A 15353-nucleotide genomic window follows, 5' to 3' on the forward strand; every position below is an offset into this window, starting at 1 on the left:
GTGTGATTTACACAGAACACCTCTGTTTTAAGGTCAAATGTCAGTGTTAATTTTTTCAGGATTTAAAGGTTATATTGTTTGTTTTGCAATAGAAAATAGAAGTTCAGAAAGTGTTCTGCGGTGTTCTGCGGTGTTCTTTTTATTATTGGACTGTGCGTTTCAATTTCAAAGTGATTTGGAAAAAATGTCGCTATTTCCAGCTTATGCAGATCAGGCAAAGAATCTAGAAGAATCAGAAAGGCCCGTAACTAACGAAGAATGGCTTGAAAATTCTAGTTTTAAACCCCATCTCATTGTTAACCCTCCAAATGAAAATAGTATTTCAATTGAAAGCTCCGATGATGATATAGTGGAAGAAATATCAGTACCTAAGAAACGAAAAAAAGATAAGAAAAAGAAGCATCATAGAGCTAAAGACTCCAAAACAACTGAGCGTCAAGTACAGGAGCCCGAATTAAATCAGAACTTTTCTCTAGATCTAACTCAAACGAGAGAGCTTTTAACGGTGAATACTATTACTCGACCTGCTGTAGCCAAATATCGTGTTCAATATTATTTGTCAGAAAGAACAAGAAACAGAAAACATCGTTTTAAGAGGTGCGTTTTTCGTTTGATTTCTTCACCCTAACACTTCAAAAAACTAATTTTCACAATAAATCCGAATTCAAGAAGCAGTTGTAATAACAAACAAATATTGAAAGCTCAGTTGGAAATACGTTTATTTGAAACTACAGCCCCAGAAAGCTCATCGTTGCTAAAAGCAGGCTGAATCCTTATAGCTTTTACTTACAGCCGACTTAGAAAGTTGACTCCGCTATATGATATGATGACAAATTATACGTTTTTTATTAGCTGAAGCGTGTGTTTTTAATCTGAAGGTTTTTCAGGTACTTTACACAATCTAGAAATAAAAGTACGGAGAGTGATAAAGAAGAAAGCAAGGAGCAAACTTTGACCAAGCAAAATCTGGACAAAGTTGGATTTGCTAAGAAAGACGCCAATTTTACAGGATTTAGACAAGAGGAAGAATTGTCGAGAAGAACTGCACATTTCAATAGAAATTTAACCGACAATCCGACCGATGTGCAAATGTGGTTAAAATATGTTGAGTTTCAGGTAAACCAAAATTTTCAAATTGAAATATTAAATATCATGTTAACATATCACACTTTCTAGGATACAGTTTATCAATTTGAAAAGTCATACAGAAAAGGCAGCATAGCAAAAGCTCAAAGAGTATTAGCTGAAAGAAAAATATCAATTCTAGATAAAGCATTGACTAATAATCAAGGAAATGAGCAACTGTTAAGGGAAAGGCTTAGAGTCGCTGTAAGCGCTTTCCCAGCAGACGAACTCCAAACGCAACTCAAAACTGTAATTGAAAAAGAAAAAGGTAAAAAATTACATTATTTTTCTATATATCATGCATATCTTTTGTATTTTTAGACAACATAGTTCTTTGGCAAGGATACATTGAAGCAACACAATGTTCCATGGCTCATTGCAATTCTCCAGCCGTTCTTGCACTTTATATAGAATGTTTGTCAACCATGCATAAATTGCGAAGAACAACAGTGTCAGAAAAGTATATATTTGAGCAAGGAATTTTACGTACTCTTTTTCAATGTGGACTGTTTTTGAAACAAGCTGGTCTATTTGAACAGCTCTGGACGGTTTTAAAGATGTATCTGGAACTGAATTTGACCTCATCTAACAAAGCAATATTCAATGTTGAGCGATACTGCAATGAAAAGGAGCTTCTGGAACTTGAAGAAGTAGTTTTAAATTCGCAATTGCCCCACCACGAGTTGTGGTTAAGGGTAGAAAAGCTTAGAGAAGCGTGCCATTGGTTGCCTCGTATGGGTGAGTATATACTTAAGTATATGTATTCATGGGTAATATAGAAAAACCGTTGCTGTTTATTGCTACATCACTTAACTCTGCACACACTCTGTTTTAACTGAAAAGTTATTCAAATTCAGTTAATGGTTGACTAATTTGATGCAGCACTTTGGCTTGTGAAGCACTGATTACATATACATGAAAATGAGTAAATTGCCATCCTTAAAAATAAATATTCCTAAGCGTAATTAAAAATCATTCCTGCAATCATTAAAATAACTTCAATTTATTCAGATTTATTTTCTTGCCTGCGTGTACTTGTTATGGTATTCTTATCTTTCCTGGGTCTCAGTCAAAGTGTGAAGTAAAAATTTTGAAACATCGTTTATTTCATTACGTTTCGGCGAGACAACAGCGCTATCATCAGATTTAAAATTTACACAAACTACAAACACCAATTCACAATTAAAACATGTTGTATAAAAATTATAATTTACAAAGTATTAAAACATTCTTACTTCATCTTTAGTTCACTGTTTAGTAAAAAGATTCCATTTTCTACGTTTGTTATGATGTTATCAATTGAGATTTATTTAGGGAAAACTTTGGTACAAGCGATAAAATATACATTACCGGATTTGGTATGTTTATTGTTGTCAAATTCTTGATGCAACTCTCGTTTGCTACACATTTATCCAAGAAATAATACAAATAAAAAACATGCAAAAGCAGTAAATTTTAGATCAGATACCGACAACCTTAGCAACATTTACCAAACCCTAATAAAGCCATAAGTATGGAACACCCGGTACACTAGTGAAAAATTAAAACTATTTCTGCTGATCTCAATACATGCATACCACTCTCGCAAATGTAGAAAATAATTCAGACAAACTCAAGGTTTGCAAGAAGGCAAAGACCTAAAAGGACGTTCATTTTTACCAATCATAAGGTAAATTTTCCGGTGTTTTGCTCTCCCAAAAGGAAGAGTTTTTTCCCCTCAAAAACTGATGAATGGTTTAACACTTTGAAAATTATAATTTTTATACATGTTTTAATTGTGAATTGGTGTTTGTAGATTGTGTAACATTTAAATCTGATGATACCGCTGTTGTCTCGCCGAAACGTAATAAAATAAACAATGTTTCAAAATTTTTACTTCAGACTTTGACTGAGACTCGGGAAAGATAAGAATATCATAACTTCAATCTTCATTAAAGCTCGTGAGTTTTTCGGTCTTTTAGGCCGCGTCCGAAAAGAATTTCTTCCTCACGTTTCACTGGTCTTCACTTTTAAACTGGACTGATGCGCTTTCTCTCCTCAATAATATTCTATATTTCATTCATTCAAATATTCTATCCTCAATATCCATCGCATTCATTACCGTTTTATTTTCTTAATTTTGATTATTTACTAAAAACTTCTGAACTGTTATATTATTTCCCTTTAGGGCTTTTGAAGGATTATTGCCACGTTTCTACGTTCTATATTTTCGGCAACTTGTTCGATGTATTTCTGACTTATATTCGCGATTTCAATATTTTTTTCTTCTTCAATTTTCATTCCTTTCTTCTTCAAAATAGCTTTAATGGTTATATATATTCTGAACTATAAAATACTTAATAATAGATGAAACCGAAATATTTATAGTTTAAAAGCGAAAAGTAGTGAATGTTAATACCAAACAAAAATTGAATAATTCTATACAACAAAACTCCTTGTCTTTTTAAATAAAATTCTCAAATTGTGTGCTTTTTAAAATTAAATTATTTGGTCTCTACACGCATATCAATAAGTTCCATAACTGAATGAGCCGTGATTAATGGAAATATTTAGAAGCAGCACAGAAAAATGTAATGTTCTTCTTTAAGGTGATCAGGATTGCGAAGATCCGCAGAGAATAGTTTTCAATGAAGACGTGGTTGAACTGATCCATCCCATCACTTCTCCAGAAAATATATTCAAACTTGTTGCCACAATTCTAACGTTACTCAAGGTAAAAAAGTGGGCTGCAATTTTATTCGAGTTTCACTTTGATAATTGTTAGGTACCATTCCTGCCATGCAGACATTCCACGATGCAAGATTTAGGCTTGGATTATGTTCCGTGGTGTTTAGATTCTATAGAAACATTATTGCCAGTATTCTTGCCGATGTATTCCATTGACATTTCAAATAAAAACCTTTTGAGGGACACAAACAGGTAAAAAGCAAAGTGAGGATTTTAGTTTTAATATTTTTTATGGCTTTTGGTCTTCAGATTAGCCGTGGGGCCCCAATATATTAAAGCGCTGCCGGGGCAAGAAGAATATTTAAGCCTTATAATGGCTGTTATGGAAAGCTGCGCCGAGTGCCTGAAAAATCAGGATCAATTGGCTGTCAGGATATGGTGGTTCAAATTTCAAAGGCTGCTAATCATATTAGGTAAGTTAAGTTTACTATTTTTGTGCCAAATTCTGTTATGTACTTTTCGTTGTTTTAGATGTTCAAGGTATATTTAAGATACCCCCGAACTTCAAGAAAAAAATCAAAACCAATGTAAAAGACCTTTTAAAGCGAGAGGAATATAGGAATAACGAAATATTTTATGTGGAGTACGCTTTAATTGAAAAATTGTTTGGAAACAACGATCAATGCATGCGTATTTTAAAAACGGCCCTCAGTATGAACCAGAACACCAGTATACAACCGGAGAACTGGACGGAAACTCAAACTAACCAATGCTTCTTATACAGGATACTCGTAGAAGTCACAATAGAGTTAAAACAAGAAAATGTCAAAGATTCAGTTTTAGAGCTTCTAGTGAAGTTGGTACTGCAGAGACAGATCACAGGTGTTACTAACGGTTTAATTATGGAGGCGGAAACCAAATTTAACATAGTTACAACAGCATTGCTCGACATGGAATTGAATAATTTGAAAGCTGTTGAACATTTTTTGCCAGATTTTTTAACGGAATGGATCATTTGTAATGGGTGGTTTATATTTTGGTCTAAAGGTAAGATTCATACAAACTTGATCATCAATGATCAGTGCGTGATTGAAGACAAATGACTAAATATTTATAGAAAAGAACGAAAGAAAGGAATTATATAGCATTTGAGGAAATTGTCTGCAAAGCCTCAAGTATTTCAATAATCTATCGTTTGAATGTCTACTGATTTTTCGTGAGCACAGTACTTTCAAAACTAATCAAAACACCAAATAAAGCAGCATACTTTATTTCGCGCGAATCATAGTAATTGTGTTTGAGTTTTTCTTTTGTGCAATCTTAATAAATCAGTGACTCAGATTCTTAACTTTATTCAGGAGCTTGAATTTTCTAACTTTCTTGAAGCCGCGTACAAAAGATTCTGTTTTGTCTTTGATTTCCTCGTTCCATTTTTTATAAAACATATTTTTGCATCGGAGTTTGGCAAAATTATTCCATTATTGGGACTAGACTGAAATTTTCCACTTTTTACTCATATTTGATTAAAATTGTACGCAAACATCTAGTAACGTTTGAGATAACGGTAAAAAGTTATTGTGCGCTCTTTGTGTAGAAGTAAATATGATAATAAAAAACGATAAGTAATTGAAATAAGCAGGCTTAGCTAATTCTAATGATTATTATAGGACCATTGAAGGCTGGATCATTTCTGGAAAATGCCATATCCACACTTGAAGCCAAATCAGTTGGCCTATCTTTCCAAATAGAAGTGTTACACGAATTCTATTGCTCCATTTTGTTCAAATATTGCGTAGAAAATCCGGGAAGTGGAATATTTAAAATGTTGGATAAGGTCTTGTTTAAATCAATAGAAAAGTATCCAAACAACCTTTATCTTCTGGCTGTCTTAGCCAAGGAGCAAAGTTTGACGAAAAACATGGGCATATCGGCCTGGAAAGTGCAAGACTTACTTTTAAAGTCTGGAAGAGCCGTAGCTACAATTTTTACCTTGTTTCTAAGCGATTTAGTAAGATTGGAACATGAAAATGCTATCACAGATTCTATTACAGGTATGCCTGTTCAAAGTCTGTTTATGTCATTCTTGTTTATTATCTTTCTTTCGATTTTTAGGTACTAAATGCGATCTAATGGTATCTTTCAAGAACAAAACATTATCATTGTTCAAGAGAATTACCGGTGAGGGCATGTGTACCAGACGATGCGGTTTAGCGTGGAGGCTTTATTTACAATTCGTTCAGGCATATTTTGGTCAAGAGCTTTGCAGAAATGTTTACTACTGTGCAGTCGAGCAATGTCCGTGGTTAAAGGTAAGACTCAATTTAAATGAAATTAAGAAGGATTATAGAAATTAATTGTTACAGAGCTTGTACATGGACGCTGCTATTTACATTCCCGCAGAATTAGCACAAATCCAAGACCTAATTATAGAAAAGCAGCTTCGTCTTCATGTTACCCCCGAAGAACTTGATATTCTAAGAAACTGAGGGCTTATATTGTTTTATACGCATTTGTATGAAACATTTGATCTGCTGATGGGACTTTTGAACGTGATATCTCACATTAATTTACAATACTTTCGTTAGATGTATGGTTTAAGCTTACATACCCTTGTTAACTTTTGTAAGTATTAATTCAGTTAAGCCCCATATAGTAACTGTATACACCAGCAGTTTTTGAACTTACATATAATGAAATGGGCAACCTTTATGAAGTTATGGATTTTTAGAAACGCCAACGGTATTAAAAAGTGCCTGGTCTCATAATTATTATATTAGACTATAAGTTTTTTTAATCAGATGAGAAATAATATCTTGTTTTGGTGCAAAGAATATCGCAGTATCCTTTTGGTCATGTGCTTACGGGACACCTCGTATAAAGTAATTATTCTTTCCGTACTTAACGATATTTTATAAACAATATCCAAGGAAATTTCAAAAATCCTGTGACGAAAAACCTTCAATTGAATTCAATTGACAACAGTTCAATTTGTTTTGTCAGCGCTTCGTTAAAATCACGTTTTCCTAAATGTAATTACTCGCAAAATTGGGCAAACTAGCTGACTCAGCACGAGAGACCGTTAAAGCTGTTTAAATTTATTATGACAATTTTCTGATTATTTCTGGGTCCATATCCGGGTACAGGGTGTCCCGTAAGCCCATGATCAAAAGGATACTGCGATATTCTTTGGACCAAAAGAAGACGATCTGACCTAACTTTTATTAACAAAAAATGTCTGGCTCCTCTGCTATTGATGGTCCAAGTTTTTCGAAAAAAAATATATTTTTTTAAATATCGGGAGAATGGTACGATGTATTTTAGTAAAATTCGCTGTGAATTTGTTCTTATGTAAGACTCATATTTTGATGAAACAATCGAGTTCAGCCGTTTTGGATAAGTGGTGAATTCTTGAGTGTCGTGGTACAAAAACTACCAGAACTTTTTAGTTGGAGGATGACATCAACTCATTTTTTTTAGGTTGATGCACTAATCATTTATTCACAATTTTGTGCTCTTTGTAAAACCTTGTAGCCTTCATAGATATATATATATATTCATAGATACATATAAATTCGTTTTGAATGACCTTTTCTAATGAAGAAGTGACCGACATGGTCAAAGTATTAGGGTTTTGCGAAGACAATTTGCGTGAAACGCGGCGCATATTTGCAATAAATGACATTGCTAAGTGACTGGAAAACAGACATATTTTTTACGCAAAAACTATGAATTCTACAAGATCTTACAAAGAGCACAAAATTGTGAGCAAATGATTAGAGCATCAACCTAAAAAAAATGAGTTGATTTTATCCTCCAACTAAAAAGTTCTAGTAGTTTTTGTACCACGACACTCAAGAATTCACCACTTGTCCAAAACGGCTGAACTCGATTGTTTCATCAAAATATGAGTCTTACATAAGAACAAATTCACAGCGAGTTCAACTAAAATACATCGTACCATTCTCCCGATATTTCGAAAAAGAAAAATTTTTTGAAGAACTTTGACTATCAATAGCAGAGGAACCAGACATTTTTTGTTAATAAAAGTTAGGTCAGATCGTCTTCTTTTGGTCCAAAGAATATCTCAGTACCCTTTTGATCATGAGCTTATGAGACACCCTGTATATACAGATTAAACTAATTAATTAATTAGCTTGGTCGGTCCCAAGCTTTTTGGCAGTGACGCTATAATTGGCGTTCTTTTTCTATTACTTGTCCACCGAGCCAGACGGAAACTTCATGCTATTAACGTATACCTTTCCAGTTGTTACAACTTGTGGAAATGTATGGAAAAATATTTAAATTATCTATTTGATTTACAGGTGAATGTTGGCAGTTTCTTTAAATTTTTCCCAGTTTTTTGCAAAAAAATAGGGCAATGAAAGAGAAACGTATACAACATTAATTCCTCAGTATCATATTTTATTGGGCAATTTTTTAATATCGTTGAATGCATAAGTGGACAAGGGTGTGGTATTAATCCTCTTTAGTGATTTCACTTGGGGAATAATTAAACTTACAAAATGTAATAACTAAATGTTAATTAGAAGAAAATGTATTTTATTGTAGGACGTTTGTTTAAATTATTGATCGTAGCTAATCCTGAAACTGGTGCGGGTTTGGCCTAAATTTCTGAAGCAAAATAAAAACACTTATACTAATTTATTTATAATACAAATTAATTATATTTACAAATACCTACCCAATAGAAATTTCAATATATTTCTTTACATACGATTGTGGTAACGGAAGGTCGTGGGTCAGATCTAAATCAAATTAATATAGAATATCGGATTCGTTTTTATATATTTTTTGATAACTTCCTTCGGGGCCATTTTCAAGAGCTATTTAGGTTGCATTAACGATCCCTCTAAACAAACATAAGCGAAAATTAGAAATCGTAACGATTAAAAAGTCATTAAGCAAGCAATTATGATTACGTATTATACCAGGTGCTATTTTTTTTATCTTAATACACTTAAATATATCGAAAACAAGTATTCGAACAAAGAAATGTTAGGATCACTTGTTTTCGATATATTTAAGTGCTTCAACATAAAAAAGTAGCCGGTATATATGTATGTACGGTGGACGTACAATGTACGTAGCATATATATCACTGGATGTACGTATCATACTGTACGTACCATGTACGTACAGTATGTACCTAGCAGAGATGCGTTTTTCGTTCGACATTTTACGTACTATGTACGTAACTTGCCCCATTTGGTACGTGTACGTTACGTACATTTCGTACAAGATGTACGTACTTAAAATGTACTAAGTATGTATATGTGCTTTTTGGATAGGAATCGGAATCATACTTGTTATTTATATAAATTATCTTTTAATTACTGTTGACTGCTGTAAACAACTGTTGGACAATCTATGAAATAAATATATCCTTGTTTAAAAATTGTATTTGCCTTTATCTCATTTAATACCTATGCTGTATTTTAATCGTAAATCCAATTTTGCTTGACATATTTTTATTAAGACATGCGCAGAAGTGTAATTTTCAATGTTTTGTGTGAGTGTATGTCGGTGGTATGTCGTTTATAAACGTCATTTCACTGTTTGCTATTGTGATAATGACGTTCATATAACGTGACAAATTGGGTTATTTCGACGTACATATTCACGCTCTTTTCACGTGATTATCACGTTTTGTACCGGCTGCATTGATTTGAGCATTTAAAAAACGCGATTACAACTTTTCTCTTTTTATGTTGATTATGTGCGTACATCCTGCAATGTGAATGCATACAATTTCACACATTGCAACTTTGATTTAAAACTACTATAAATTTGCGTTATAAGTTATATAGTTTCTTTTTTTTTCTAGTCTTTATATGATAATTTTAAGTTCAAACTGAATTTTGGATGTTCGCTGCTGGTTTCCAAAAACCCAAATCACTCTCTATATATACTTCCAAATGCCTAGATGGGGATAATTTGTGACAACGCTGCTTTATATCACTTATTTCACAGATGTGTTTTGTTTAAGCGAGGTTAGGATTGATATTTATAAACTTCATCCAGAGACAAATATTATTGTCTGTGTTTAGAAAGCTAAAGTAAAATGCAAAAAGACAAGAAAGTTAAGTCAAAAACCAAGAAGGTGCTAGTAAAGAGTCAGAGACGAAAGATATGCGACGAAGTATTCAGTAGCTCGGAAAGCTTAAAAAGGATTTCTGATTGTGATCGCAAAAACAACACTAGTTCGGATGAAGCTTGCTGGAAAGCAAAAAAGTCGAAAAGATCCAAAGTGAAGAAGCGAGATTCGTCCACTTCTAGCTACAGTAGTTCTTCATCCAGTAGCGAGTCTAGCAGCAGCAGGTAATTTGAACTTCCTGCAATGATTTGCTCTACCTAAGTACTTGTACTGAACATTTTGATGTTTATACTGTTATACAGGGTCGTCTGTCATGCGCTGTTGTTGCTAAATTAGTCACATGGGTTAACAATAGCGTACCTATTAAGTATTATTGGCTATTTCTTTATTTTAAGGGCTGCAACTTCTTTACGGTAGTAAATTGGTACGGATGAATTACCTTGTACACATTTATACACTATTTTAATCCTTGTTGGTCCCAGCACTAATATCGCTTATTTTTATCTTCAATTATAATCATTAACATTCCAATATGGTTCTGGTCAAGTCTACTGTACTCCTAAGACGAAATTTTGTGCTACCTCAAAATTATTACAATCTTAGCACAAATATTTTGAAAATTCGGATACTGCTTCCAATGAAAACGGATTTACTTATTTAAAATCTCAATAATTTTAAGTTTAAAAGATATGAAAAATTTTACTACATATTTCTGAAAGAAACGTTATTTTGTATACGATATAGAATTTTAGCATGGTATTAAGTTTACTGATTGTTTTGATCAAGGCACCACTTTACAGTAAAACAGAAAAATCGATAATTTTCTATTCGAAGTGTTTCGCATCGCATCCTTATTTTAATTCAGAATTCTCCCTCGTTCATAAATCAGATTGTTTTCGTACGAAAAATTATGTGAATGCTCCTTTCCTTCTCTCTCCTCAATTGAGTCACAAGTCGCCAGTGAAATACAAAAATCGATTTTTTTCCGAACCGAAACTACTATACTTGTCTTAATCTTTTGCCGATTCGAATGAATACTTTTCGAAAAAAACCATCATCGTATGACAAAGTTAATTCAATTTCAATTGAATTCCAAACTTGACAAAAAATTATTGCTATTAATTCGATGCTTTTCACAATCAAATATTTCGAATAACTTAATGCGACTCTCCTCATCACTAAGATGTAATTTATTTGAAATTCTACTTACGTGCTTGATGGTACTTGCAGTTCTAGCAGCAGTAGCAGCAGTACCACTTCTTCATCAGATGATAATAGAAAGAGGAAAAAGAAAAACATTGCAATCCTGAAGCGAAAGTTAAAACAGAAAAAGGAAGAAAAGTTAAACAGCAGAAGAAGGCAGTCAGGCAAAAAGAAACGAAGCAAACTGGTAACCGACAAAGACCTGAATAAAGAAAAAGTATGCTGCTAACTGAACTGAATGTTTAGTCATTTTTGTTATTATATGTATTATTCTAGTCCGAAGAAAACGATATGAAAAGAAAAACTAAAGCAAAGAAAAATGAAAAGGAGGAGGCGGCAGAGGCTTCAAATGATATTCCCATAGAACTGATGGACAGGAGCAAAGCAATGGCTCCAATGAGAAAAGAAGAGTGGGAAAAAAAGCAAAATGTTGTAAAGAGAGTTTATGATGAAGAAACTAAGAGACACAGGTAAATCGATTGCAAACTTTCAACATTATTTTTGACTGTAATTATATTAAAAAACATTTCACCCATCGAACTAAATGTTTTATAGTTTCTTAAATACAGTCTCATTATTGCGGTTTAGGGGATCGTCTCTGTAGTCAATTGAAGCATCATGCCGACTGATAACTGGCTTGGCATTTTTCATCCTGTCTCAATTGAGTTTATATGGACTTAATGCGGTATTGACAGGTTTAACATTTGCTTCTTTAAATCGAATACAAATCGATAGGTTTTTCACTAAAATATACATTTTAGTACATAGAATTGTACAGAAAATTACCTCCAGTTTGTTTGTTTAAAACTAGGCGGTTTAGCAAGAAGTATTCCTTAAAATGCTCTTTAAAACTAGATAACAAAATTCGAATTAATGATTAACGAATAAGGAAAATATCGCATATAATAAAACGATGCGGTAGAATTCAGGCTCTCAATTGATATTTTTATTAACTTATATTTTGCTCAACTTGGCTTATAAAGAATTTTTGCCGAATTACTTGGTATACTAATGATATTATTGAAATATTTGTTATATTACTACATTATAAACGATGGCTCAAAATGTACAGACATTTCTCTGGAACTGTTGTTTGGGGGTACTTAGAGCTTTAAGAAAAAATAATAAATAATACTAGTTCTTCCTTAAAGCTACGATTAATTATTAATTTATTAATATTAAAATTAATTATTAATTTATTTCATTCCCCATATTTATTTGATGGATTTTTTTATCGCAGAACTGCTCATCCTCACGCACAAAATAACTTTTCATTGTTTACCAGAACGAATGTTTGAATCTGATGGCACAGTTTGATGTGAAAAGGCAAATTTGCCTGGCAAAAAGTTGGCAGAACGGTGCGATGTAGCTATTCCTGACAGGGCGTTTCTTCAAATGATCGATATCAAGGAAAATATGTGTGATCCTTTTTGTCTTTTGGCAATATCTTATAAAATATTTATTTTTGGTCGTGCAGTTTATGATGCTGAAAAAGCAGTCAATTTCAAAAACACACCACTACGAAAAGTTGTTTTAAAGGGATTTTCTACAATTGGCATATTATTGAAAATGGCGAGGACCTGACCGTCTAGAAATTTTCCGTTTCTTGACCTAGCAGTGGGTCAAAAAAACTTGACTTTCTTAGAAGAATGTTTGAATCAATTTGCATATAATCACAGCAAAAAAACAAGCACGCGTCTGTTGTGTCGAAGATTTGACCGGTCTATAGTCTTTCGACAATGTTATACCCTTTGAGTTTTGAAGAGCACAATTTAATAACTAACCACAAAGAAAGTGGATGTTGATAGACATCTTGAGATCTGATATATCTCAACACCTGCGAGCATAGTTGCCGTTGTGTCTTCAATGAAAGACCTTGAAAGAGTTTAGAAACGCATTGTTTCCAAACTGAAAATTTTCGAAAATTACGCAAGTTGCAATTGAATTTTCAAGAGCTAAAGTTTTTGAGAATAACTTAAATTAACAGAAAAATAAATGAGCACCTAAAAATAATATCGGCCATTTTGAATCACTCTGTATAGTTGAGTATTCGGTTATTTGAAGTCACAAACAATCGAACATACTTCGTTAGATTTATTCTGATTTTAAGGCACGATTTTATTTTACATATTAGTTACCTCCGGTCATTTTTAAATTTGTATGAGATAATATGTTTTGGTCTTAAACATCTCTAATGCTCTCGTATTTTACATGAGTAAAATATGTCCCAGTGACTACGAATGTATATACACAGGAAAAATTATGAATAAACATTGTGTAATAATCCAGAAAAATACAACTATTCTAGTCCATTTCCTAGTGAAAATCCTCAGTGAATAAAAGTAAAAATGAAAAGATCTATATTTCATATTTTCGCCTTATTAAAAAAATTGGTTAATTGCCGATTGGGTCTGGCCGATTCAAGATTGATTTTAATTCCAAATTGGAGTATTACTTACATACTCCAAATACATGCCAAGGCGTAAAGTAGCAACAACGCTACACATTAAAACTGATGATGGTGGAAAACACCGAAACGTTTTTTTAAATTGATAAATGAACAATAAATGACTGAAGAACCCAGGATTTGATTTTAATTTTGGAATTGAAACACAGTCAGGAAAGTACGTACAAATTGATTTTAATCAAATATCAATTTCATTCGTACTTGCTAATATTGCCCGTTTATCGTCGGCTTAAAGCTAAAAGTAAGCAAGTCCAAAATTGAAAAAAAAACTGGGTTTGGTTGGCCAAATAATTTTCAAAAATTATATATTTGTCTTCTATTGTATTTTAGACCTGGTCAGTTTTAGCTTTAAGCCCACGATATCATAAAAATATTCAATTTTTATTTCCGTTTCTTTAGTTTTCTCGCATCTTAGTTGTATTGTAGTTGTTGTTTAACCTACTAATGTTTAATTGGCTATTAACAATGCGTTTTAGACTTATTAAAGGCGATGGCGAAGTTATAGAGGAGATAGTGAGTAAGGAAAGACACAAGGATATCAACAAGCAAGCTACCAAGGGCGACGGAGAATATTTCTCTAGCAAATTAACCCAGAGTATAAAGTAGATGTTTAGTTTTAATAATATGAAGCTCTAATACTAAGTGGTTAAGTATAAGATACATATAATAAAATGCTTTGCTTTGATTTTCGTATGAAATCATCTGTTTGATTTTGAAATTGATTGAAATTGTTGTGATCAAAAGTTAGTTTTTAGTTTTCGATTAAATTTAGCCAACATAGTTTGCTTATTAGGTTAAGTATTGTATTGCGCATAATAATATTTCGAAGTTAGTTAAACATACTGGCCATAGCCGTTGATACTTGTTCAAGTTTGTTTTACGATAACAGCATGATCAGTTTGTGAGGCAGGTAGAAAAACATTTCTATGAGCATAGGCCCTATATAGATTAAATTAAATAGTTGTAATGCGATGTGTGTTTCTTTCCAACCTTAGAATAAGCTCAAAAAATATTATCGCAAAGAATTTCAATTTGGACATTATATCAAACTGAACTTTGTGCAAATATGTCTAGTTGCAGACGTAACAAACAACTTTTAAAATTTTTGAGTAAAATTGGTCCATTGGAGGAAGAGAGGTATTAATGTTATCTGCAATAACGCCGAACGTTGGACTTGCGAATATTTTCGTTTTGTTTTATTACCTTCGGATGCATACGCGGATATTATATACAATTCTTCGATTGCAATTGGAGTGCAATTTGATATCCAGTATTCTTGAGGACATGTATTGGAATTCTTTTGCGCAATCCTTGTATCTTTTATGTAGGTCTATTGCTACTGAGGAGTAGCACAGCTTTAACACTTAACATTGTTCAATAGTTACAGTTGTTGCATTATCATGATATAAACCTGCAAAAGTTACAATTGATTTATGAGAACTGTAATAGGATTAGAAATTGTGACTCGATTTTATATAAATACCGCTCATCAATCGGCGTATAATGACTAGTAGTAAACTGTTCTGGATTATTTATCATCTAATTGTAACTTTGATTCAGGATTATATTAAATTTTGCGTTCGATCAGAAGAAAAATCAATCGCGTGGCGAGTGGCGAAAGCAAAAGACCGCAGGGGAACGGCGAGATATAACGGCGCCGTAACGCATTCCAACCGATTCACACCGTGCCATAAGAAGTTATCATTCAAAGAATTTTAGAAATGCAATTTTATACGATTATAACATAACGAAAGTAGCATGTTTCTTCCAGGGCCC

General features: G+C 32.9%; 2 protein-coding genes across 3 annotated transcripts; both read left to right on the plus strand.

Annotated features, from left to right (window-relative positions):
* Window positions 1-35: 35 nt before the first annotated feature.
* Window positions 36-6950, plus strand: LOC109542889 (nuclear exosome regulator NRDE2). Of its 2 annotated transcripts, XM_019912344.2 has the most exons (11): window positions 36-597; window positions 888-1116; window positions 1177-1393; window positions 1447-1863; window positions 3714-3838; window positions 3890-4044; window positions 4102-4265; window positions 4324-4839; window positions 5460-5843; window positions 5905-6101; window positions 6156-6950. In XM_019912344.2, exons 1-11 carry the CDS (start codon window positions 38-40, stop codon window positions 6276-6278), a joined length of 3087 nt encoding a protein of 1028 aa, XP_019767903.1. In that variant the 5' UTR covers window positions 36-37; the 3' UTR covers window positions 6279-6950. The 2 variants fall into 2 exon arrangements, with proteins under 2 accessions (XP_019767903.1, XP_048524226.1); XM_048668269.1 differs by lacking the exon at window positions 6156-6950 and having other exon boundaries at window positions 5961-6067.
* Window positions 6951-9735: 2785 nt separating this feature from the next.
* Window positions 9736-14547, plus strand: LOC109542897 (ADP-ribosylation factor-like protein 6-interacting protein 4). Its single transcript, XM_019912353.2, has 4 exons — window positions 9736-10131; window positions 11138-11327; window positions 11387-11580; window positions 14054-14547. Exons 1-4 carry the CDS (start codon window positions 9875-9877, stop codon window positions 14181-14183), a joined length of 771 nt encoding a protein of 256 aa, XP_019767912.1. The 5' UTR covers window positions 9736-9874; the 3' UTR covers window positions 14184-14547.
* The last annotated feature ends 806 nt before the right edge of the window (window positions 14548-15353 follow it).

The sequence above is a fragment of the Dendroctonus ponderosae genome, unplaced genomic scaffold (assembly GCF_020466585.1).
Source record: "Dendroctonus ponderosae isolate FM_Combo_2020 unplaced genomic scaffold, Dpon_F_20191213v2 Dpon_F_20191213_7, whole genome shotgun sequence".
NCBI classification, from domain to species: domain Eukaryota; kingdom Metazoa; phylum Arthropoda; class Insecta; order Coleoptera; family Curculionidae; genus Dendroctonus; species Dendroctonus ponderosae.

Coding starts and splice junctions, on each gene's coding strand:
- LOC109542889 (XM_019912344.2), top strand. CDS start 38: ATGTCAGTGTTAATTTTTTCAGGATTTAAAGGTTATATTGTTTGTTTT. Junction 1,864..3,713: donor CCATTGGTTGCCTCGTATGG/GTGAGTATATAC, acceptor TTCTTCTTTAAG/GTGATCAGGATTGCGAAGAT. Junction 4,045..4,101: donor CTTTTGAGGGACACAAACAG/GTAAAAAGCAAA, acceptor TTTGGTCTTCAG/ATTAGCCGTGGGGCCCCAAT.
- LOC109542897 (XM_019912353.2), top strand. CDS start 9,875: ATGCAAAAAGACAAGAAAGTTAAGTCAAAAACCAAGAAGGTGCTAGTA. Junction 10,132..11,137: donor AGCGAGTCTAGCAGCAGCAG/GTAATTTGAACT, acceptor TGGTACTTGCAG/TTCTAGCAGCAGTAGCAGCA. Junction 11,328..11,386: donor AAGACCTGAATAAAGAAAAA/GTATGCTGCTAA, acceptor GTATTATTCTAG/TCCGAAGAAAACGATATGAA.